This window comes from Suncus etruscus, chromosome 17 (genome assembly GCF_024139225.1).
Source record: "Suncus etruscus isolate mSunEtr1 chromosome 17, mSunEtr1.pri.cur, whole genome shotgun sequence".
NCBI classification, from domain to species: Eukaryota; Metazoa; Chordata; class Mammalia; order Eulipotyphla; family Soricidae; genus Suncus; species Suncus etruscus.
The window spans coordinates 9,827,843-9,853,720 of NC_064864.1; the positions used below are offsets into that span (position 1 = coordinate 9,827,843).

At 37.8% G+C, this 25,878-nt stretch overlaps 1 protein-coding gene across 2 annotated transcripts in view; it reads left to right on the top strand.

The window, feature by feature from the left end:
• The first annotated feature begins 4,722 nt into the window (after positions 1–4,722).
• Positions 4,723–25,878, top strand: part of FAM13C (family with sequence similarity 13 member C) — a 135,021-nt gene continuing 113,865 nt past the window's right edge. For both annotated transcript variants that reach the window (XM_049790522.1, XM_049790523.1), the window contains exons 1-3: positions 4,723–4,876; positions 16,071–16,127; positions 19,683–19,884. In XM_049790522.1, coding sequence (XP_049646479.1) covers positions 4,815–4,876; positions 16,071–16,127; positions 19,683–19,884 — 321 coding nt within the window. In that variant the 5' untranslated portion in view covers positions 4,723–4,814. The remainder of the gene's footprint in view (positions 4,877–16,070; positions 16,128–19,682; positions 19,885–25,878) is intronic.

Here is a 25,878-nt window from a genome sequence, read left to right on the forward strand (position 1 = left end):
AAGTACAACATTGACACTTTGATTTGTAAGAAAATTAACCATAATCAAATCTAGCAAAGCAATTTTCCATTTATTCTACTTACAAAATAGAAATAGGGTTTATATATAATATACACATTATGCATTGTTTACACTTGTTTTCTCTAAAAACATTGTAGTGACTGTGACTATCTTGTTTAGACCCATAGGACAACAAGAAGTATATAATATCATTTGCTCATTTATTCATTAGCTCAACATTGATGATACCAATTAAACTGTTTTGCATCTTTCCTGATATACTCAGAAACTATCCAAAATTCATAGTTCTACATAAGGTTAATGGGTAACATATTAAACCAAAAACTGTTTCACTTCAATAATCTTGGGAAGCCAATTAAAAATTATGAAATGTTTTCTTTACTGAATAAATTGCATTGTGAACTCAAAAATTTATTTTGGACCAAGTAACTTTTTCACTTCGTCTTCCATATTCCCCTCTTCCCTTCTACCTTCCTTTCCCAACCACACACTCATCCTCTTTTTCTCTTCCTCGCCATCTGAAAGGCCAACATTCTACCCTAGTCTAGAACTTTTAGAATTTAATGTGAAATTTTCTGCTTATTTTTATGAACACAACTTAATGTAAAACAGTCTGGCTCTAATCCAAATTAGCAGATAAAGTATCAAACCAAACCCCCATACCCAATAAAGATAAATTTCTAACCTGATTTAAGGTAAAAAAAATTAGGGTTCAGAGAGATAATACAGTGGGTAGGGCATCTGCCTTGCACATAGCAGATCTGGCACCTTATATGGTCTTGAGTCCATTAGAAATGCAGAGCCGGGAGTAAGTTCTGAGAATCAATGGGTGTGATTATACCACTCCTAGGAATATACCCTAGGAGCACAAAAATACAATAAAAAACCCCTTCCTTACACCTATATTCATTGCAGCACTATTTACCATAGCAAGACTCTGGAAACAACCAAGATGCCCTTCAACAGACGAATGGCTAAAGAAACTGTGGTACATATACACAATGGAATATTATGCAGCTGTCAGGAGAGATGAAGTCATGAAATTTTCCTATACATGGATGTACACAGAATCTATTATGCTGAGTGAAATAAGTCAGAGAGAGAGAGAGAAAAACGCAGAAATGTCTCACTCATCTATGGGTTTTAAGAAAAATGAAAGACATTCTTGCAATCATAATTTTCAGACATAAAAGAGAAAAGAGCTGGAAGTTCCAGCTCACCTCAGAAAGCTCACCACAAAGAGTGATGAGTTTAGTTAGAGAAATAACTACATTTTGAACTGTCCTAATAATGAGAATGTATGAGGGAAATGGAAAGCCTGTCTAGAGTACAGGCAGGGGTCGGGTGGGGAGGGGGGAGATTCGCGACATTGGTGATGGGAACGTTGCACTGGTGATGGGTGGTGTTCCTTTTATGACTGAAACCCAAACACAATCATGTATGTAATCAAGGTGTTTAAATAAAATATAAAAAAATAAAAATAAAAACAAATGAAAATAAATATTTTCAGGAATTTTGAAAATTAAGAATTAAAAGTTAATTTTCTTGTATACTGTGAAATAATAGTTTTAGTTTTTCAATTTTTGTATGTTTTAGGAGATCGTATCCTGTGATACTTTGGGGTCTGTTTCTGTTATGAAATTAAGATTATTTCTATAACTTTTAGGATGAGGAGCATATAATGGCAGGAATAGAACCTGGGCCTTCTTCATGCAAAGCATGTGCTCAGTATCATTTCAACCAAGGCTGGTCCCTCCCCCACACTCTATCACTTATGTTTTTACTTTTTTTTTTTTTTGGCCACACTCAGTGATGCTTAGGGGTTACTCCTGGCTATGCATCCAGAAAGCACTCCTGGCTTGGGGAACTATATGGGACTCCAGGGTTAGAACCCAGGTCTGTCCTGGGTCAGCCACATGAAAGACAAACTGTGCTATCTCGATAGCTCCAGTCACTTACATTTTTCAATTATTATCAACTAATACCAACCAATTATTTCTATTCATAAGAATACTAAAATTAAATTCTGGCCTATATGATTCATGAGCTTAAGCACTCTATTTTTTTTTTTTTTTTTTTGGTTTTTGGGCCACACCCAGCGATGCTCAGGGGTTACTTCTGGCTGTCTGCTCAGAAGTAGCTCCTGGCAGGCACGGGGGACCATATGGGACATCAGGATTCGAACCAACCACCTTTGGTCCTGGATCGGCTGCTTGCAAGGCAAACACCACTGTGCTATCTCTCCGGGCCCAGCACTCTATTTTTTTATTTCTGTAAATATTGCTGAATTTTCATGTCAGAATTTTCTATTTTTTTTTAAAGAGTTCACTTTATGTCATATACTTTTACAGGTTGTGCTTAACTGAAAGTATAAATTTTCCATTCTGAATGAATTGCTGAGCATGTTTAGACAAGAAAACATTACGCTAATCTTCATGCAAACATTTAGAATCAGTGCCACACACAATAAATAAAATATATTTTAAATACTGACAACCCTTTGTATCTTTAGAAGACTGACTACTGACTTACTTTGTCAGTCTCAGAGAAATAGAAATGGGGGCCAGAGTAATAACATAGCAGTAGGGCATCGTGAGGCCTACCCAGGAAGGACCTGGGTTCAATTCCCAGCACCCCCGCATATGGTTTCCTGAGCCTGCCAGGAGCATTTTCTGAGCATAGAAGCAGGAGTAACCCCTGAGCACCACTGAGTGTAGCCCCCAAAACAAAAACAAAACTAAAAAATAAAAATGACAGAAATTAGTTTATAATGACCAGATATTAAAAATATATAGATAGTAAAGAGGTAATGCTTAGGATAGGAGTATGCTATGAGGTAGGAGTTGACTTCGAAACTTATAGATATATTATATATTTAATTATTCAAGAGCTGAATATTTCTAAACTATTTTAATAAGAATTTCGAGCCATATTAAGATTTTACTTAACTCCTTATTTGGAAGGAAGAAAATAAAATTGCAAAGGCTGCCAAAAAATAATTTAAAATTAAGTTGATTTTTTTTTCAAAACAACTTTTAAAGTTAAAAAATATTACTCATACAAACATAGGACTACATTTGAGATATATTAATTGATTAATAAATGAGTCATATGATAGTTTATCTATTTATGAAAGCATGAACTAGATGTTTGGGGTTCTAAGAGCATTTTGAATGTTATAGATATTTAGAAAAAATTGTTAGTATAAGGAAACTTAGGTTAAACATAAAGTTATTAAAGTCTCACAATGCAGTAAAGCATAAAAATGGTGGCATTGTCTTTTCTCTGGACAGACTGGCAAAATATGCAATTTAATATGTAACTCAAACAATGTCTGCGACTAACCAATAGTGACTACAAAGTTAAACACACTTTCTTATAGATTTAATATCCTTGGGTGATGTTGGGGTGAAAAAAGCCTCCACATGCCATTCTAAAGTTCATATCATGTTTTGTGTAATTTTCCTAATCATCTCCCAAATTTCATGAAATTTTTTGTAGTTATTTTTGCTTACATAGTTTGACTAAAAATATTTTCTGGGAGTGCAGAGATGAAAATGGGAGGAAGATAAGCATCATCTAATTCAAGATTCTGAATCAAAATCTTTCACAGATGACCATTCATTCCTTATCAAGGTCAGCACGGCAGGAGAAGCCAACCTCGAAAAGAGGGGCAGGGCAGCTATTCCCCCAAAACAAATAGCCCTGGGCAGCCTTCCCTTCTCCTCAGTTTACTCTGCTATCCTTTGAAGAGGTGCTTAGGAATGAAAATTGGGGAGGCCTGAGGACCTAGAATGTAGGACACCCCACTTCTTGTAGTTTCCCCCATCCCTTAACCCTCCAGTCAACAGCTAAATTCTGAAATCAATTCTCCACTCGCCCTGCCCTGCGTGGGCTCATTCACAGTTTGGATCCCTGCTGCTGGGCGCTTCCTCTTGGGGATTGAAATATAGGGTGCAGGCCGATTGCAAGCAGAGATCCACCCCTTTCTCTCCCCAGAGCAATCACACACACACACACACACACACACACACACACACACACACTCACACACACACACACACACACACACACACACACACACACACACACACACACACACACACACACTGAAGCAGCAGCAGCAAACCCCCCTGCATCTCATCTCCCATTGCTTTTCTTGGTCCAACCCTCATCAAATAAATCTTCAGGAACCTCCCCATCCCTGGGGATGACTGATGTTGGGGGGTGGGGAGGTTGTAGCTCTAAGAAAAGAGGATGCCTGCAAGAAAGGAAGTCTCTGGGGATGGGTTTCAGCACCTAGGCAGAAACAGTGACAGTGGGGTGTGCTTCTAGCCAGCCTTTGGGAATGCCTGCTGGAGGGGCGCATCCAAAATTCATCACCCATCCATCCATCACCCATCCCAAGCATCCAATCCATCCAACGCAGCACCCTGGGCAGAGGTCGCAGGGGAAAACCCTCCAGGTGCTCTTGGCAGGAGATTTCCCAGTCCCGGGGTGTCTCCAGGCCGCCCTCCCCCCCCCCCCCCCGCAATTCTGGGCCCCGCCCAGCTCAGTCCCCGCAGCCTCCCAGACAGCCAGGCTTTGTGGTTCGTGCTTTGTGGTGCTGCTGGGCCCCTACTGGGGGTGTCGTTACGAGCATGTGCAGAAAGCAGCCCAAGGTAGAGCGAGCTGAGCTGGGCTGGGCTGGGCTTGGGCGAGCCCCGAGACTTGCCTGGCAATGCCATGTTTGTGTGTGTGCCCTGAGTCCCCGAGAGCAATCAGGGAGACGGCTCCCCGGCCAGACTTGGCTGATGTTTTCTTGTTTCTGTTTCAGCCTTCAGGATAAATCCCTCAGCAGCACCGCTGTAACAGAGTAAGTCCTTCTTGCTATTTCAATCTAAGACTTGCATGCTTTTTTTTTCCCCCTTCTGGAAGCAACTACATGGAAGGTGTGTTTAGGACCCCAATTCCTCCCCCTCTCCAGTCTCTCTCCAGATTATTACATGCATGCCTTGTTCTCCTGGAACCTGGGACTGAGAACCTCGAGACATTGCTGAGTGATGGGGCCCAGAATATTTTTGCAGGGTGAAATATACCTTATTTTATTTTATTTATTTATTTTTAGCAGCTAGGGCAGAGTAGAAAAATGAACAGAGGCTCATTGCTTGCAAGGAAGCTCAATTTCGTCCAACATACGTGTTCTTGGAGTTCCAGGTTGTTGTTTTTTTTTTTAAATTGATTTGTCAGAAAAGCAGCTTTGTTGCATTTTGCCAACATTGGTGTCAGTTTTCGTGGAGTGTGCTATGTACATTGACAGCAAAGAGGAAAAGAATGTGAAATGACTTAAGTTGAATCCCAGCCGGTGATAAACAAGCTAAACTTATCCTCAGATTTTTAAGGCACAGCAGAGTAAACTTTTCTTGCCCGCCCTTGTCTTTTTTTTTTTTTTTTTTTTGCATTCTGACCTCAGAGGTCTGGCTTTTGGAGAAATGAATCATCTGTCCATGGTTAAAGCTGTTGATTTCGATAACTGGTACATTTAACAGGTTTAAATGCGGAAGGAAGGCCAATTGTCAGTTTTTTCCCCATAGATGCACATAGTTTGTGATTTCAACTCTTTGCCATCCCTTTCTTAATATTTTTTTCACAACGCTATACTGTACATACACATTGAGAATTAATATAGTATATTATGATAATATTACTCTATGCTAATTTACATAGAGGTATCAAATATATACTCTTTACCTAGAAATCTTTCTCTTGTCTAATTCATGGTGTTTACTTCTGGGACCTTTTGATCAAAGTCTAGATTCTCTAGACAGCTTTTCAGGAAAAAATAGATATGATTATGTACTCAACTATATATCTAAATAGGCTACAAGTATGTTGCTATTAGTAATTGGGAAATAGTTTGCTATGAAGTTCCTTAAAAAGTGAATAAATAGTAAAAATATAGTGTGAGTTTCAAGTCCACTTTTCAATGACCAAATAATAGAGAGTAAGATTCCACAGGGCTTCAGAGGCCCTCTTGTTCCCTACATATTTCCTCTATGTGATGTGCTACTCTCTTACTATTAAGTTTTGGGGATCACTTAAGTGATGTCACTTGAAAGCATAAACCCAGAGTTGACATTATAAGATGCAATATATAATAGTCATGGGGACCTAGCATCTCATTAGTAAAATTGCTTGGTAACTGTACAGCAATTTTATTTTCCTAGAGTAGGAGAAGGGGGAGAGGATCCAAATTTGCAGCTCAAAACACTGGTCCCTGTTTCTCATCAGGTACATAGGAGCTGACTCTGAAGAGCTCCACTGGCCAAATTCAACTAGTCAACCTCAGACAGAACAACTTAAAATTGGAAACAGTTACAGGATTCATCTGAACAACTTTTTTTTTAAATAAAAAGGGGGGCATTAATGCTGGGCAAAGTTGGTACCTCATCATTGGCTACTTCCCAAGGAGCTCTGGTTGCATAAGATACTGTTGATGCTTTCACAGAAGTGACAGTGATTTATATTAAAAGGCACCTAGTGACAATTGGAATGCCATCTGGCTAATCCCAAAATCTAAAGACCATATTGAAAATATACCTAAAGCTAAATAGGCATGACACAACTGAGAGGAGACTCATTTCAGACCAGTAATGACTAGAAGCATGTTTTCTCCTATATTTAGGATTAAGAATTAAGAATTAATTTTTGCTTGGCTCTCTGGGCATGAGTCCAAAGCCAAAAGGACCATTATGTGCGACCAAAAAAAGTCACAGCAGGTGCTCAGTAGGTGTCTGGGTGCGGTCATGGCAAAGGAAGCAATTTGGGCACAAGAAAACAGCCTCATCTTTCATCCTCACTTCCCTCCTACTCATGTCCACTAGTTTCCTATTGTGCTTAAGTTCCAGCTAGAGGTGATTTCTTTGGGGATAAAGGCCTCTCATGGTGACACTGGGCAGTTCTTAGGGCTTACTTTTGGTGGTGCTTGGGCGACCAGGAGATCAAACTTAGGTTTGGGTATGCAAGACAAGTTCCTGCTATACAATCTCTCCTGTCCCATGGTGACTCTTTTTATAATAGAGATGAAAAAGTCTGTGCTTTTGGGAGGTGTATTCAAGTTGTCATCACTATTGTAAAATAAATTATGATATCAGATAATCTAATCTCAGAGGATTCTGCCTGACCAGCTTGGAGGGTGAGTGGGGAGGGAAGAATCAAATAAGAATCAAAGGAAAGGGGAATTGGGAGAGACACAGAGATAGAAAGTTTTCCTCTTAATTTTTTCCAAGCCTGTGACTGTCTTTGCAGTTCTTGACCAATTAATTTTTTTTTCTATTCAAGTTCTTCAAGATCAGAATGGTCTTGGCCTTGTCTTCTGTGTCTGCTGTACAGATATTTTTCCATGGTCATTTCCTACATTGGCCTGGTAAAACTGTTACTTGATATTGTCTGGCTGACAATAAATCCTTCTGTGTATCAGTTGTCTTCCAAATGAGCTGCTCCCAACACCAAATGGTGATCATTAACAATGGGAAAAGGAGGCTAGGGTTTGAGAAAAATATGGCTTTGTAGGCTTTCCTCCGAAGTCCTCCAACCCAGGATGGAAGATTGTGTTGGAGTCAATCTAGCACTGGTTTAGGCTTTATAAACTATTTAGGTTAGTAATCAAGATTTAAGAAGCTAGTTCTGGGGGAGATACAAACAACCTGCCTTAAAACTTTATATTCCCCAGCCCAGCTTTCAGAGAGGTGATCTGGGGCTGGGTGGGGGTAGAGCCAGAGGCTGCTAATTTTTTTTATCAGGTGCCTCTGGAAGTGCTAACACAAGTGGTTCTTTACACACTTCAAAGAAACACCTAGAGCCCATAGTCTTGAACCATGCCTTTAAGGAACCAATTCTGTATGCCTCAGATCCTCACACAACCCTTTTCTCTATGACCACCATGTGTCTTCTTCATTGTGGCCAGTTAAACAAGAGAGACTCCTTTCACTACCATTCTTTGGACAAATGATTCATTCTCCCACTCTTGCCAACCATTGGGACTATAAACTTAAGAGAATACTTGGTTTGTCTTTTTCTGGGCTTAATGTGGTAGAGAAGAAACAACATTGTTTTTCACTCATTGTTATGTGTCTTGTGGAATCCTGGACAATTCCTTAGCCTTCTTGTGAGGGTAATTCCTGCCTCATCTCAAAGCATTGTCAGGCTTCCTTGAAATAATGGAAGAGAAGATGAGTTGTGAAGTTTTGTACAATATTTCCTTGTTTGTGGTTCAGAGAGCACAGATCTATAGAGAGTAAAAAGGAACAACCCTGAGCATTTCACAAAGAAATGACTGTCATGACAAATTATTCATTAGTATCTGGGAAACCACAAATTAAAAGCATTGGAACATAGAATTTAGTTCATGAGAACCTCAAAGAAATAATTTAATGGAGACGCCTTTCAAGAATATTAAACTACAATGGCAATAAGGATAAAACATTTTTTTAAGAAATTGATGTAACATTGCACAAAATACATGCTATAATTTGAGGGGCTATATACTGAACAATTAACATGTTAAAGGATTGGGAGATGGCTCAAAGGGCCAAAGAACAGGCAGGAACTCGGAAATCGATCTGACTGGTACCTGAGCACAGAGCTGGGGGTGTGACACAAAAGCCAAAAAGTTTACATTAAGTTCAACATGTAATCGATCCATCTTAATCAACCTAAACTTTTTCCTCTTTTGTTTTCTCATATTATTGTTTTGTCCTTTTGGTTTTTTTTTTTTGTTGTTGTTGTGGGGGGGATTTATACTTGTTGGTGCTTTTGACTTACTCCTGGCTCTATGTTAGGGACCACTCCTGGCAGTGCTAGGAAAACTATAATTAATGTCAAGGACTGTAAGGGGCTCAGCCATTTGCCAATGACTGACCAATTGCACAACCTCTTCAGCTCTCCGGAGAGATATTGACATAAACTCTAATTAGTTTTGTAGTCTACAAATTTTTGCTTGGTTTGTTTAGTTTATATATTTACTTTTTCCCTTTACCACATATAAGCAAACTTGTACAAGTTTGTTTTTCTACAACTACTTTTATACCCTCTAAGTTTAATATCCTCTAGGTCTATTTACACTGTTGCAAGTGACAGGCTTTCATCTTTTCTGTGTAGCTGGGTAGTTTATCATTGTGTGACTATATTACATCTTCTTTATTCATTTGTCTGTTGACGAGATCTTGGCAATTTCCCCTTTATTGGCTAATGTAAATAATGCAACTGTGAACATAGGTGCTTTGTTTTCTCCCTGAACTCATGCTTTTGTGTTATTTTCAGAAGATAGATAATGGATCACATAGAAATTTTATGGATAAGTTTTTGAGGAATTTTCTTACTACTTTCTATAGTGACTTCTCCAATTTCCAATCCCACAACAGGATAGGTGGTTTCCTTTGCGCTGCATCTCTCTAATATTTTTTCTTTGTCTTTTGGGTACAAGACATTCTTGCAGGTATGAGGTAAATATGATTGTTCTTCTGATTTGCATTTCCACAATAATAAGATTTGATTCACAGTTTTTCATGTGCCTATCCAGTATTTTTAAGTCTTCTTTAGAGATACGGGTGTTGAGTTCTTTATGTTCATCTACTACCCTTTCTTAGTTGTTGTTGGCATTACTCTGATGTTAGGTGCTAACATACTTTAGTTATACTGCTGGTTGCCAGGATTTTATGCTTGGTTGTGGTAATCACCTCTTTTGTTATGGTGCTTGCTAGGAATCATTCTCAGCAATTTCGGCACTATTGGGGACCAAACTGGTAATCTCACAATCAAAATTCTTCTGCTAAGCTTTGCCCATGTTTTAATACAAGTGCTTATTTTTGTTGTTGTTGAGTTTATGAGTTTTCAAAATAATTTTTAGAGAGTAATCCTTTGCCAGATGTAAGATCACCTCTCATGTTGAAAATTTCCTTTTGATTTTGAAGTATATATTTTTCATTTTTATACCCTATTTGCTCATTTTTTACTTTTGTTTTCCTTGCTAGTATAATTGAGTCTATCACATCTCTAAAGCCAATATCAAGGAATTTTTCACATATGAGAAAAAGTACATTATACCTTGCAATCCTACCCCACATTTTAAAATTGCAAGAAGTGAGGCCAGAGAGATAATACAGCAGTGGGGCATTTGCCTTGCATGTGGCCCACCCGGGCAGGACCCAGTTCCTGGCATTCCATACGTCTCCCAGCCTACCAGGGGCAATTTCTGAGTGCTGATCTCTGCCAGCTGTGACTCCAAAACCAATCAATCAATAAAAAGTTTTAAAAAAAATAAAATGCAAGAAGTATCATTTCACTTTTAGGAAAGACCTAAAGTATTTAGTATCTGTTTTTGCTAAATGAAAGAATTCAGATGAATTTCTACATTTCCAAATGGTTGAAAGCAAAAATTATGTTCAGCATTTATTTTGTAGTAAGTTTAGAAGTTGAGCTTAGCCTGAGAAACATGTGTTCTTCCCAAGCTAGTTCCCAGGAATATGCTTTATAAGGTTGTATATTTATGGTATCATTATCTCTTTATCTATATGGAAGTATTTTTCAGATATATTTGACATAATTTGGTAGGTTATTTTCTCAGATCTTGAAATCCTAAAATATTTTTTTCCTGGCCACAGAGGTTAAGGTGCTCTTGGCAATTCTGGTTTAAACCTTGGCAGTGCACATATTCCCCTGAGTCTTACTAAGAGTGATCTCTGAGAATAGTGCCAGGAGGAAATGCTGAGCACAGCTGGTGTGGTATCAAACCAAAACCAAAATTAAAATTTTCCATATAAATAATGTTGATTGCTTCTTCATTCTACACCATTCTGGAAAGGAAAGGTTTAATGGAAATATTCTACCTTCACATAGTAGAAACCTCTGTATACATAATTTAAAGAAGTTTTATGATGCAGTGTTTAATCCTTAGTATACTAACATTTTCTCATTGCTTCTCTAGAAAAGTAATAGCAAGATGCTATAGTTACTACCTAATTTGAAAACTCACCAGCAGCTCACAATTTCGAGTTTGCAAAACATTGCACTAGAAGAGGTGGAATTCTGCTTTACAATTGGATCTGTATTTCACTTTTGTTTGGGAAACTTGGGTATAGAACCACCAAAACAACCAGAATAGCATAGAATCTCATAGAATCTGATCTTGAAAGCAAAGAGAAACCCAACTAAACCAAAGAGCTTATACATGTAGGTCAGAAATACCAGAAAGAAAATCAAATGTATTTCTTTATCTGTGTGTTTGGATTTGTGTTTTACTGAGTGATCACTATACTTGTGCCTATATCCTTTCATTTAGATCACCTAATTATGTCCAACCTCAGACTTTGGAAAGCAAGTGCACCTTTTATGTTCTGATGCTGAGTTTCTATTTTTAACTAATTGTACACTGAGAAGAAAGATTAATAAATCAAAGAGAGCATTTACATTCTTTCCAATTCACCAGACAATAAGTATTGTTAAGCTTTAGTACTAAACCTTGGGTTGAACCCTAACTCTTTGGGTAATTCTAGATTTCTGTTATTCATTGATTTTCTTTTTTTTCAGGTAACAGGTTACTTTTATTTGAAAGTATTTTAATTCACATTACAAAGTTCAGATAGTCTACATGAATAGTTGCTTCTAATGGTAGATAACAAGGCCACATTTATGTATGCAATTGTTAGGAGTGGGACTGAATGGAATTGGTGGCAAATGCTGACACAGTGACCAGGGAGAATACATCATGCAATCATACTTTTGTTATTTGGAACACAATTTTACACTATTTAAACCCTAAGACTAATACAATATTACATGTATATATCATACTATCATAATTATTGTAATATTACATTCAATGTTAATATAATTAATTTATATTACTATTTATAGTATATTTCATATAATACTAATATCACATCTAATACAGTACTACATTGGGTTCGTTCACCAATGGTCTCACTGCAGAGTGTTGCTGGGAGTCAGAGAGGAAGCTGAAGTTGATGGCAGGTTCTGATGTATCAGCTATCTGGTTCCAGCAACACAGGAACTCTGGTCTGTTGGAGGGTGTCAGTCTTCTGACAGTTCAATGTGAGGTCATGTCTGCACCTCCTTTCCCTTGTGGCACTCTGCCAAATTGGTGGTGGCCTGTCTTTGGCATTATAATGACACAATCACTAAAAAAATGTCCTCATTCGTTATACCCAGTACTCTTGGAAGTTTTTCTGTAAAATACAGAGACCTGATTGGCCCACCCCCCTTGGTTTTCTTCATTGGCATTTTCACTCATTCACATACCCAAAGATCCACTTCAGGGAGCATCCTCTTTTTTTTTTAAATTAATATCTTTATTTAAACACCTTGATTACAAACATGATTGTGGTTGAGTTTCAGTCATGTAAAGAGCACCCCCCCCCTTCACCAGTGCAACATTCCATCACCAATGTCCCAAATCTCCCTCCTCCCTACTCCATCCCTGCCTGTGCTCTAGACAGGCTTTCTATTTCCCTCATACATTCTCATTGTTATGATAGTTTTCAATGTAGTTATTTCTCTAACTGCACTCATCACTCTTTGTGGTGAGCTTCATCTAGTGAGCTGGAACTTCAACCCTGCTCTCTTTTGTCTCTGAAAATTATTGCAAGAATATCTTTTATTTTTCTTAAAACCCATAGATGAGTGAAACTGTTCTGTGTCTATCTCTCTCCCTCTGACATTTCACTCAGCATAATAGATTCCATGTACATCCATGTATAGGAAAATTTCATGACTTTATCTTTCCTGATGGCTGCATAATATTCCATTGTATATATGTACCACAGTTTCTTTATCCATTCATCTGTTGAAGAGCATCTTTGTTGTTTCCAGAGTCTGGCTATTGTAAATAGTGCTGCAATGAATATAGGTATAAGGAAGTGATTTTTGTATTGTATTTTTGTGTTCCTAGGGTATATCTCTAGGAGTGATATAGCTGGATCATATGGGAGAGAGAGCATCCTCTTTATGCCCAGAGGCTTCCCTAATTAGCATATCACTTCTATTTTTGGGGGTCGGGGATTGGGTCACACCTGGTGGTGCTTTGGGGGTACTCCTGGCTCTGCACTCAGAAATCGCTCCTGGCAGGTATGGGGACCATATGGGATGCTGGAATTTGAACTACCGTCTGTTCTGGATTAGCTACGTGCAAGGCAAATCCCCTACTGTTGTGTTATCTCTCCAGCCCCCAGCATATCACTTCTTCACTTCCAAGTCTTGCCTGGGAGGACCCAGACTAGCTGTGAGCAAAATCTTTTAATCTAGTTTTGCAAGAAAGCATGACTCTTGAAAAAAAGTCACTCAGATTTAATACAAATGTCACTATGTCACAAATACCACTTTATAGTAAACATCACTCTGTTGTAAAAAATGTTTACTCAGATTCTCTGTTTCATGTGTGCCCCGGTTGGAACCCTTTTGGGTTCCTTAGCTATTTTCAGGCATTCATTACATTAATGATTGTTTCAGACAGACTGAGTGAGCTACTATAGTTAAACACATGGAAAGCCAGAACATTTAGTTCATTTTATTAAAAGAAACGTTTTCTTATGTTGTTTTTAAGTAACAGCAGAAACAAAACCTTTCTGCATATAGAGGTTAACTGGCTTATTTCATTCAGTGTAAGATTTTAATTTTAGAGAAATAGTAAGGAAGATGAAGCTTTCTTCAATGTATTTTGTGGGTTACACACACACACACATATCTTCTAGTAAGGCATAGATACAGTTTGTATATGACTTTTTATAGCATAAATAATAGGTTGTGATTGCACCTTTTATGTTTGTAAATGTTTATTATGTTTTTGGGTTTTGGGCCATACCCATAAGTACTCATCAGTTACTCCTAGCTTTATGATCAGAAATTGTTCCTAGCAAGCTTGGCGTACCATATGGATGCTGACGATTGAACTTGGGTCAACCACCTGCGAGGCAAACACCCTACCTTCTGTGCTGTCGCTCAGGCCCCTGTTTAGTTATTTTTTTGACTGTTCATTGGTTGATAAAGATTGATTTCTCAAAGAACGGTTCAGGTCTTTTTCCTTTGGGTCTTTTAGAAGCAGTGATCCTCAAAATATTGGCCCCAGACTGTTTGCAACTCGGTAAAATAAAAGTACAAGATGAAGGAAAAATTAATAACTTTGATGAAATGTTCTTATGAGTGTGACATTTTTACAAAGGATGCTTTCAGCAGTAGATTGAGAATAGAACATAAATTCTTTAAAATTCTGAGGAGTTTGGGGCCCGGAGAGATAGCATAGCGGTGTTTGCCTTGCAAGCAGCCGATCCAGGACCCAAGGTGGTTGGTTCGAATCCCGGTGTCCCATAGGGTCCCCCGTGCCTGCCAGGAGCTATTTCTGAGCAGACAGCCAGGAGTAACCCCTGAGCACCGCCGGGTGTGGCCCAAAAACCAAAAAAAAAAAAATTCTGAGGAGTTTGTAAAAATTGTTACTCCAATATCTAATGCAGCACCTATAAAGTAGTTAATGCTCAACAAACACTTACTTAATAATTTTAGTGACCAGGTCTGCTGAGGATCTAGAATTAGTGATTCATTTCAAGAATTTTTTTGAGTTTTTATTTATTGAGCTCTCTGGATAGTCCTGTGGACATGTGGCAATGTATCTAGAAAAATATATAATAATTCATTTTCTTGGTACTGCTGATTGACGTTAAATATTTAGGAGGTATCAAGGAATTCCTTAGCTGTGCATAGCAAAATATAGTTGGTTAACAACATTTCAAAATGATAACTATAGGTTTATGTATTAAGGTTAAAGTGGGATCATGGCAAGTGGGTGAACTTACCTGAGAAGATTCATGAACTGTCTGAGACTTGACTTGAGTAGTGAAAAGAGGCGTAGGATTTGAAGATGAAAAAGCATTCCAGGGTGAAGTGGAGTGGGGTGAGGTGGGCTAGAAACGATTAAGAACAGGAACAAAGGCTCCCCTCCTACACTAGAGTGAGCAAAAGTTCTATTCCAACTTCCCTAGGCGATGTGTAACACAGGAGTTGTTTAAAATATAGATGAGTTAGGTACTTTCGAGCCAGGTACAATAATTTTAACTATTCCAAGAGTTTGATGAAAAGAAAAAGGGATTTGAAAAGGGTTGAGACCAAGTATAGACACTTTTGAATCAAAAGAATCTACCAGTATTGTATGGTTGTTGTCTTCTCAAGACTAAGATAAGATGAAATTTTTGCTAATTTTTTATTAGTTTAGATGAAGCAGAGCATTGAAGATACAAAGGATTAAGAAAAATAAAAGAATTGTTGTAATAATGCCCCGAAATGAGGGTTGGAAGGACTAGCCCACAATATGAAGCTCACCACAGAGTGGTTGGTGAGTGCAGTTAGAGAAATAACTACACCAAATACTACCATGACAATGGTAATGAGAGAGAGAAGTAGAATGCCTGTCTTGAATATAGGCAGGGGGTGGGGGAGGAAGGAGATGAAGGACATTGGTAGTAGAAAGGTTGAGCTGGTGAAGGGGGTGTTCTTTTTATGACTGAAACCTAACTACAATCATGTTTGTAATCACAGTGTTTAGAGATATTTTTATAAAAAGGTTTATAAAAGCAAAAATAAGGTAATAATAAGAAAAGGAGATACAAAGGAGAGTTACTTCTGGTTTTGAGTTTTTATTTATTTGTTTATTTTGGGGGCTATACCAAGAAGTACTCAGGGCTTACTTACTCAGGGCTTACTCTTGGTGGTGTGTAGGGGACAACATGTGGTGCCAGGGATCAAATCCTGGTGGACTGTGTGCAAGGCAAGCACTTTACCACAGGACTTCATCTCTCCAGCCTGATTTGACATGCGGCATTTTAAATTCATGTGAAAGGGCATTGTTGGTATCATGATTTGATAGACCTATTGGTGATTGAAGCTGGTTTGGGAGACAGTGGTGATAATTTTCAGATATTTATGCCATTTTTGAGATAATAGTATAATTCTACTGCTACTGTACCAGTCGGTGGATCTGATGTGACTTCATTGTTTCTTCATTCCAGGTGTGACGAGGATATAGTTTCTCTACATGAAGACCAGACCGATTGCTCCAGTCTCAGGTAAATTCCACTATTATAGGTTCTTATCAAGCACAAAAATAATCTAGATTTGCTGTCGAAGATTCATCCTTGAAATCAAAACACTTGTTCTTAATTTCTTACATCTCCTAACAAATGATCGGCTCTTCAGAGATATTTTATTATTTTTTTAATTTAATTTAATTTAACTTTTTTGGTTTTTGAGCCATGCCTGGTGATGCTCAGGAGTTACTCCTGGCTATGCGCTCAGAAATCGCTCCTTGCTTGGGGGATCAAATAGGACGCCAGGGGATCGAACCGTGGTCCGTCCTAGGCTAGCACAGGCAAGGCAGACTCCCTCCACTTGCATCACAGCTCCATTCCTATTTTTTATACCTTTCTTAGCATTGAATATAAAGCCCAATATATAGAGATTCCCAATAAATGTCTATTAACAGTAAAGTTATGTCAGGTCCCTGACAGTTCCCCCTCTACTGTAGACTGCAAGAGAAAAAGGGCGGCAAAGCTTGTCTTAGGTTGTTGCTGCAGACAGACAGCAAACTTACCCGTCACTGGCAGAGCCACGGCCTGGGTCTTTCCGAGAGGCTCGTGGGGGCAAGTCTCTGGAAGTTCTCTATTTGCAGCTCAGCTTCATCAGTTTGGTCCTACTCTGAAGCATTCAGCTTAGAGTAGTGCACAGCCACTTGCTTGGCACCGATAGAATCAACCTGCTGCTTAATAAAGTCGGTCAGCTTACGAAACGCCCATGGGCCAAAGGAAATGAGCAAAAAGAAGGCCAATTACAGGTCCCAAAATACTGGGCAACAAGGTGGAGAGTCATGGGGAGGTTGCAAACCAGTTTTTGTACCAGGCTTCCTCTTTTTGTCTCTTCCAAGCTCTTTTCTACTCTGCGTATGCTGTCTTTTAACCAGACCCAGTTTATCTTTAAAAATACAACATTTCTCATGGAGGGCAGCACACAAAGTTAATTAGCCTATCTCAATGTTCCCATTATGTTCACATCTGAAAGAAAAGAGCCTAAATCTATATACCAAATATATTGGAGTTTGGGCTGGTCTTCAAAAGGGATTCAATATGATATAATGACAAAATAATTAACCATTTCTTTCAACTTTACTTTATTCCAAGGAGCTTGGAATGTACATTTGATTGTTTAATATGATCAACTGAGAGAACTGGATGTTTCCCTTATCCTGTAGATGGAGAAACTGAGGTTTAAACTAAGATAGCCTCTAAGAGATAGAGTTTGAACTTAAATCTGATTCAAAAATATTCATGGGATGGAAGGAGTAACAAATGGTTCAAGATGACAGGAATTTTGAGAACTGGGTAGGAATGAGAAGACCAAGAAGTGGTAAGAACTGAAACTCCTGAGGTCAACAAAACTAGATTCAAAAGTTTGAGACAGAGAGAGATACTTTGTATTTGGAGTTTGGAATTTATCCTGGAGGTAGAGAGGACTGCAAAAAATGAACTCCTTTTTCTTTGCAAATAACTGCTTGCCTAAGGCCCCCAGAGAAAGTTACAATAGCTCACTTTTTTTTGGAGTGTGGCTTTGAGCCAGTTTGCTACGGTAGATATATCAAAGAGACTGAAGATAACATTCATTTTATGGATGATGGGCTGGGAGAAATCAAGTGACCTAGTAAGTGGAAAATAAGACTGTTTTCTTCTGGACACTGGGTATGCGTTGTTTGGTACGTTACAGTAAGTAATGGCATAAATAACACAATTTATACTCTTCTATTTTGGAGCTTCTGAGAATCAATAGCAAGATTGAAATATGCTTCTAAAGATGACTTTCGTATTTAGGAAGAAAATTTTATAATGAGATAACTTCTTGTAAAGTTTTTGTTCTCCTCTATGACCTTTCGAGTCAAGGTATAAAAGTTATTTGTAATTTTTTGAAAATAGCATGAAAACTAAGTTGAGATGTTAATGAGAATAAGTTTATGAAGAGAATCATAACTTTAGATTTGAAATTACTTTTTTCCCTACCAGGTACTAGAGAGGATATTTGATTACTATTAGTTTCTAGTGGCAGAAATCCACTTTCAGTGAACTAAGGCAGCTTTCAGTGTTTGATTTCTAGACCCATTAGTGACGTTTTAAAACTCAGCCTTAAGGAAAAATATAAACAGTGTCTGGGATAATTTTGATCTTTTCTATTCTTATTTCATTTTCAGTTACTAACCCTGAAGAATTTCTCTCTTGAGCTCTCCTTTACCAGACACTACTAAATCTGTCTTGAGCCTTGAGATGAACTGCTTCATGTAATTTTTCTTTTCCTATGCCTTGCTTACCTACACCTAATCACAGGTTGGATTTTTACTCACGGGGTTTGCTTTGGTCTTTTCCCTGAGACTAAATGGAGTTTATCCTCCACTGACACAACACTTAGCAAGTTGTATCTTTTATATTTATGAAAAGACATCTTGAATTGTCAGCCGAGCAATTCTTTGTTAGTCTTGTCTCTTGACTTCATGGGTCCTTGAGTCATGAGAAATTGCTTCCTAGATGATGTTGCCAAAAATCCTTTTATGGGTGCTGGACAGGAAGCAGGAGGAAAATCACCACCTGGGGAAAGTAACCACTCTAAAATAATTGCATAATATAGTTTCCAGAGGGGTTGAGGATGATGATACTGATTCTGTAAAAGCAAAGCAAAACAAAACAAAAACAATCCATGTAGTTAAATCTCTGTTAGATCTACATTGTGAGATTCTAATCAAAATAAAAAAGTAGGGCCCAGAGAAATAGCACAGCGGCGTTTGCCTTGCAAGCAGCCAATCCAGGACCTAAGGTGGTTGGTTCGAATTGAATCCCGGTGTCCCATATGGTTCCCTGTGCCTGCCAGGAGCTATTTCTGAGCAGACAGCCAGGAGTAACCCCTGAGCACCACCGGGTGTGGCCCAAAAAACAAAAACAAAAACAAAACAAAAAAAAGTAAATGTTTCTAGATTTAAGTGGGACAAATTAGTTCAACTAAGAGCATTTTGTTTTGTCTTGTGGTGTTTTGGTTTACTTTTGGGCCTTTCTTGTATGTACTTTTGATTTCTTCCTGGCTCTGTGTTCAGGAAACTTTCTTGTAGGCAACTAAGGAGATCTTATGGGGTTCCAGGGACCAAACCGAGTTAGGTAGTGCAAGGCAAATGCTTTACCCATAGTACTATCTCTCTGGGCCCAAATAAGAGCATTATTATGTGAATATTTTTTTATTAAGGTAACTGAAATAGCATTGGAGAATTGTGTTGAATCTGATTAGCAAGCAAACGTTAAAAGTGCTATCCCAGCCCTGAATATATAAATGTATTACATTTGGACTCAGGATTGCTCATCAAGGTATATTTCCTAAGTTCTTTTTTCAAAGTTATTGCACTAAAATTTTTGCAAGGTAACATATAAATATCATTAAAAAGAAAAAGAAACCCCAAAGCCGTGGATATTTCTAGTCTCTCTTCCCACAGTGGTTTATTGTGGTGGCATGGCTATGTTCTTTTTATTTATTTATTTTTTGGTTGTTGTTGGTTTTTTTTTTAATTTTTAGTTTTCTAAATAAGGCTTTTGCCCTTTTAGAGATGAAGACAATAAAGAAAATTATCCCGACACTGGGGCTCTCCTAGAGGAGCCTGCACTGCCCTCTCGTGAGCCCCAGCAGCATGCAGAGCAGACTTTGCTTGGGGAAGCGGTGCTGAGATCCAGCATGGGCAACTTCAAGTCCCGCAAGCCCAAGTCCATCTTCAAAGCTGAGAATGGGAGAAACCATGGAGAGAATCAGGTAACAACACGTTTCTTTGGCCTTTGTCATGAGAGGTGTCTGGAGACATAGGTGCGCTCCTATAGGTTAATAGTAGAATGCTAGAGAGAGAGACAGGCAAATTATTTAGCACCCTTTCAAACTGGCATTCTCTACCTTGAGATGTAGCATAGTGGGACTAAAAGTGTCATACCTTGAATTTACTTCTTTCCCCGAAGTACTATAATTGATTATCAAATAGAGGACTTTGAACATTATCTAGTAGAACTACTAAATTTCTTGTGGGAGAACATGGAGACAAATCTTATTTACTTATTCAGAACTTCAGAACGTGATAACTTTTGCTAAAACTTAACGACTCTTCTCATAAAATTAAAAATATTTTATTTGACCCAGAGCCTTTCTCCTGAGGCTACAGTTTAATATCTTGAATATATAATCAAGTGTGAATGCATATGCTTGTATGTGTGTGGAGCTTTAAATTCTTGGAGTTCAGTATATATGTCTATAAACAAATATATTTTTTTCATTTTTATTGTGACCAAAGTGCATTACAAATCTTTCACTGCATCATTTATGGTACATAGTGACAATGAATGAGGGGCATTCCCACCACCAGTGCTGTCCTCCCTCTGCCCCTGTTCCCAGTATGCATCCCATATCTCCCTCCTCTACCCCCCAGTATGCTAGTGCAACTGGTCTCCACTTTACAGTTTGTTGTAGATTGAGCATCTATTCTACCGTCATTGGAGATAAAAAGGATAAGAAAAGGGGGAGAAAAAAATGTGGTGACAACTACCAAAAAAAGAAAGAGAGAGAAAAAAAAGAAAAGAAAAATGGAAGAAAAAAGAAAAAAATGGACCCGGCAAATAAAAATAAAAATAAATCTCTAAATAATAACCACAGAGTGAAAAAGAATGAGAAAAGTGGAAGAAAAAGAGAAGGAAAATAAAGTCAAAAACTAACAAATCAAAACAAAACAAGAAAAAGTATGGGTGTTGGAGTGGTAGGGTTTGGCGTTCCCCCCACTTTTTTTTTTTTTTTTTTTTTGCATAGGCACAGTAAGCATTGGGGAAGAAAGAGAATTCCCGTGGCCTAAGAGATTCAGGGTTTCTCCATCCTTGAAGCATACCATCATGGGATCAATCCCTGGCTCCATATACTCATTACCCCATCCCAAAGGCTTTTTTTGTGATGTCAGGAAAGTTTCCTCTCGGTTGTGTGTGAGAAAATCAAGCCACTGTAGCTAGCTATCTTGGTATTTGCGCAGGTTATAGGTCAGGGTCTAGGATAGAGTCTCTAGGTTCTAGAGGTTCCTATCCATCCTTGTTGTGGTGTTCAGTCTTCTGTAACACTTGCTCCCTGTTTTCGTTCAGTCTCTAAGCCGAAGCCTAGGATATTATGGATCCAAAGGTTTTGCTCAGTCTCTGTTGTCCAAGTTGGACCTCTGCAATAAGACATCTTGTTGTTGTTTTGTTGTTGTTTATGTGTCCTGGACTACAGCCTAGGGTGGGGTTTTCCTTATTAGTCCAAAGGTAGGCTCTGTTCAGTCACAGTTGTCAAAGTCAGTTTTCTGTTGTTGGTGCTCTTATTTTCATAGTACAAAGGATTATATCTCTTCTGATTTCCATTTAGTGTTAGGTGATGTGATAGGACAGCCTGGTCTTAGGTCAAGTTTTTCTTTCCTCTTGTCATATCAAACTGGCACAAGTTGGTTCCAGAGCAGTGTTATAATTCTCCCAATGGAGCTTAGTTCCTGCTGGTGTTGCCCGTAGCTGTATCATTTCTATGTCAGGGATCTGGGGTTTCGAATTGGACTAGCACTGTCTAATCTCCTGGTTGTATCCACATGACACATGTTCAGGATGGGAGGGACCCTTCTGCTATAAAAAGTGAGTTCTTATTCCTAGAAGATAAAATCTTGTTTCTGTGTCTATGGTTTCCCCTTTTTTTACTGTGCCCATACAAAAACGTATGGTGTCATACTGTGTTGCTGGTGCTATTCTGGGTAAGGATGACAGGCTGCACACACAGTTTCTGTCGTCTGGTTTTCTTCTGAGCTTTTATCCCAGTCAAGGCATTTTGTACCAAGCAGCACCAAAAATGGTAAGGATAGAGAAAAAATGTATATATTAAAATAGAACAAATAAATAAAACTGAGTTAAAAAGAAAAGGTATTTAAATAAAACAAGTGGTGGAGGAGGCTACCTGTATATTTAGGAATACACATCTTAAGATGTATTGTTATACATATATTGAGCTTCCATAGGCAATATAAGACTCCCAATTAGGTCTTTTGATATATTCTTGTGAGGAGTAAAAGCCAAGGTACTTTTCGATTCACAGGCCTGGAATTGAGTTTGAGAGATGCTTTGGTGCATTACAATATATATATATATGTATGTATATATATGTATGTATATATATGTATGTATGTATATATATATATATATATATATATATATATATATATATATATAGTGTGTGTTTTTGAGCTGGGAGTTTTGCTGAGGCCGATTCCTGTATCGTGCAACAGTCCACGATTTGGTGGGGGTGAGAGCTGGCCATCAAGCATGAGTCAGCAGGCGTGCTGGTTGTAGTTCTTTGTGAGGCATGAGAACGGGGACCCAGGGGGTGTCTTTCACTGAGGAGCTGGAAGGTGGCCTGTTGGGGCAGGAGGTCAATCTTGGTGCCTACTGAGTTAGGAACTGAGGGTAAAGAGGATTAAATTAGGGGAAGATAATGGATCAGGATTGGGAGATGAGGGGATAGAGAGACACAGGGGTGGGGGAGAGGCAATACATGACAGGGGCTATATACAACAAATATATTTTTACAACTAGAATCAGTTAATGATTTTGCCTTTCATGGTTTTGGTAGACATTTTCTATTTGTAAAGGTTTTAGTTTTGTAACAAAGAATGTTATTTAAAAATCTTTTAAACCCTCAGATATTTATTATTTTAAAAGCTATTAAAAGAATATAATAAACCATAACTTGCTGGAAAATTAATGGTACCAACATTGAGATCACACTTATATAAAATTCAATGTTTTAGATATAGATGTTCCATTAATGTTAATTTTGATTATTTTAACTTTGATTTTTAACTTAAATATAAACCTGAAAGTCATTGTGCTCTAAGTATAATGGGTTAATTGTGTAGTAAGTTGAAAATTTTTATAACCTTATAACTTATTTATCAAATGGGTAATTTGATAAATTGATATTTATCGAATGTTTGAAAGTCAACTTTCTCCTAAGAAGTTATTTGACTTATACTTTTGCTTATTGATGGCGTGTTTTATTTTTGAATCTCATTTTATTTTTGCTTGACATTGTGACCCTTGGTTTTATAAGTTAACTTTTTGTGAGATGAAAATGCCTTCTGCCTTAATGAAGTTCTGTTGTGTAAATTGAGTAAAGTTGCTGAGGAAGTCTAATGTGAAATATCAATTTAAGTTATTTGAATATTTGCACAGAGCACTTGTTGAATCAGGAGTGTGTTATTGGGAGGTTATAGGTGCTAGTAATCTGCCTGCAAAATCTCTTACATCCCAGAGACATGCGGATCCTACGAAGGGTTACCTGTGATATATGGAAACTGGATAATTGCCATTTCTCCACAGTGACCTCTTTCTTGTCATCCTGTAGCCTACTCTGGCAGAAATTATACACTTGCCACTTTTAATAAGGTGCTAATGGAGCTTGTAATTTCCAGACTGCTAGTTGTAGCAAAGAAGATTTCAGGAGAAAGTTATACCTGTATTATCTCTGCTTATAATAAAATATTGAAATCCTGGAACACAGAGAATTTTTTAATTTATTTTTAATTTATTTATTTTCGTTTGTTTTGGGCCACATCTGGTGATGCTCAAGGGTTACTCCTGGCTCTGTGGTCAGAAAGTGTTCCTGACTTGGGGGACCATATAGACACTGGGGGATCGAACCATGGTCCATCCTAGGCTAGCACTGGCAAGGCAGACACTTTACCTCTCCGTGCCACTACTCCGCACCACCCACCGCTCCGGCTCCAGTTTTCTTTTTAATTAACATTTTTTTCTCTATAATGAGACTTTCTCCCCCAACACTTAATGGCTAAGAGAACTTTGAGATTATTTTAGTTTTTTCATATTTGGGGAAATTTTTATTCATTATGTTTTTATTCTTCAAATATTCTTCATATTTTTCTTATTAACACTGAGCACTGGGCCCAGAGAGATTGCACAGCGGCGTTTGCCTTGCAAGCAGCCGATCCAGGACCAAAGGTGGTTGGTTCGAATCCTGGTGTCCCATATGGTCCCCCGTGCCTGCCAGGAGCTATTTCTGAGCAGACAGCCAGGAGTAATCCCTGAGCAACGCTGGGTGTGACCCAAAAACCAAAAACCAAAACCAAAACAAAACAAAAAAAAACAAAAATCACTGAGCACTAACCAGGAGGAATATTTATAAATAATATCAATGAAATCAGGTAGCACTTATAAGAACTTGTACTGTATTTCAGTATACACAAAATAATTTGTGTGCCATGGTTTACAATAATGAGTGAAATGGGTATCAGAGATATTTTATGAAATCTTTAATTACAGGGGCAGAGAGATAGTAAAAGGTTTCAGGCTCTTTTCTTGAATGTTGCCAACCCTGGTTTAGTCCCTGGCAGCTTCTCTGCCAGGAGTGACCCCTGAGCACAGAGCCAAGAGTAAGCCCTGGTACCACTAGATTTGATTCCAAAACAAAACAGTTATATAACCTGACTTGGGAAAATTTAAGTGAAATGTCTTTTCCTATTGTGAAATGTTTTTAAGAAGACATAACCTAGGACCTCCTATGAGTCTACACACACCTTAATTTTTGAATAAAACTTGTGGCCACTTTTGGTTTCTTTTCCTTTGGTGAAAAAGTATGTTGTAAAACAGCAGCCATTGATTTAGACAAAATAACTCTTTTATTTTTATTAATTTGATTTAAAACTTATTTAAATTTTTTCCTACCACACCAAGATCGGCATTCAGAAGTTATTTCTGGCGAGGCTCACAAGACTACCTAGGGTGTCAAGGATTGAATTTGGGTCAGTTGTGTGCAAAAGAGCAAGCACCAACTAGATGACCTCTCTAGCCCACAGAAAGAATAACTCTAAAGAAAAAAATTTTTTCTGATCAAAACATCTCTGTATTCAAACATAGACAAAACACTTATCTTAGAAAAAATAAATTTATACAGGAACTTTATTTTTTTCCACACAGTCATAATTGACCTTTATGATTATTTTTAAATTTTATTTAAACACTGATTACAAACAGGACTGTAATTGGGCTTTAGTTACCAAAAGAACACCCCCCCCTTTCATCAGAGCAACATTCCCACCACCAATGCCCCTCATCTTCCTCCTCCAACACCCCCTGCCTGTATTATAAGCAGGCACGCTACTTCTCTCATTCATTAACATTGTCATGGTAGTTGTTAGTTTTTTATTTCTCCAACAGCACTCACCCCTCTTTGAGGTGAGTTTCATTTTGTGAGCCAGTCTTTCTGGCTCTCATCTTTGGTCATTATCACAATAATGTCTTTAATTTTGAAGAAAAAAATTTAAGTATGTTTTTATACTTTAAATATTTTGTTGTTCACTAAAGCTAAAACCTATTGTTTGAGTGGATACTGGCCCCACTAGGATATAATTTCTTTGAGGTCAGTGAGTCAGTCATTCCTGTCCTTGAATCTCTGCCTCTCAGTAGTCAGAATTATTATTTGTTTTATGACTCAATGTTTCTGTAAAAATATAAACATAATATCTTTATTCATTTGTGAGGAGTTACATTTTTTAAAAAAGTTTATTGTGATCATATACAAATAATCTATGTACTCATAAAATTGGTATAAATCATTAATGAGGTATCAATAAGCCATAATCATTATAAGACAGAACCAAAGTGTCATGTATTTATAGTTTAAAAAGCATATTGAAAGTTATAAATGATGAAAATAAATAAAAATTTAAATAAATGTATAGTTATAAAA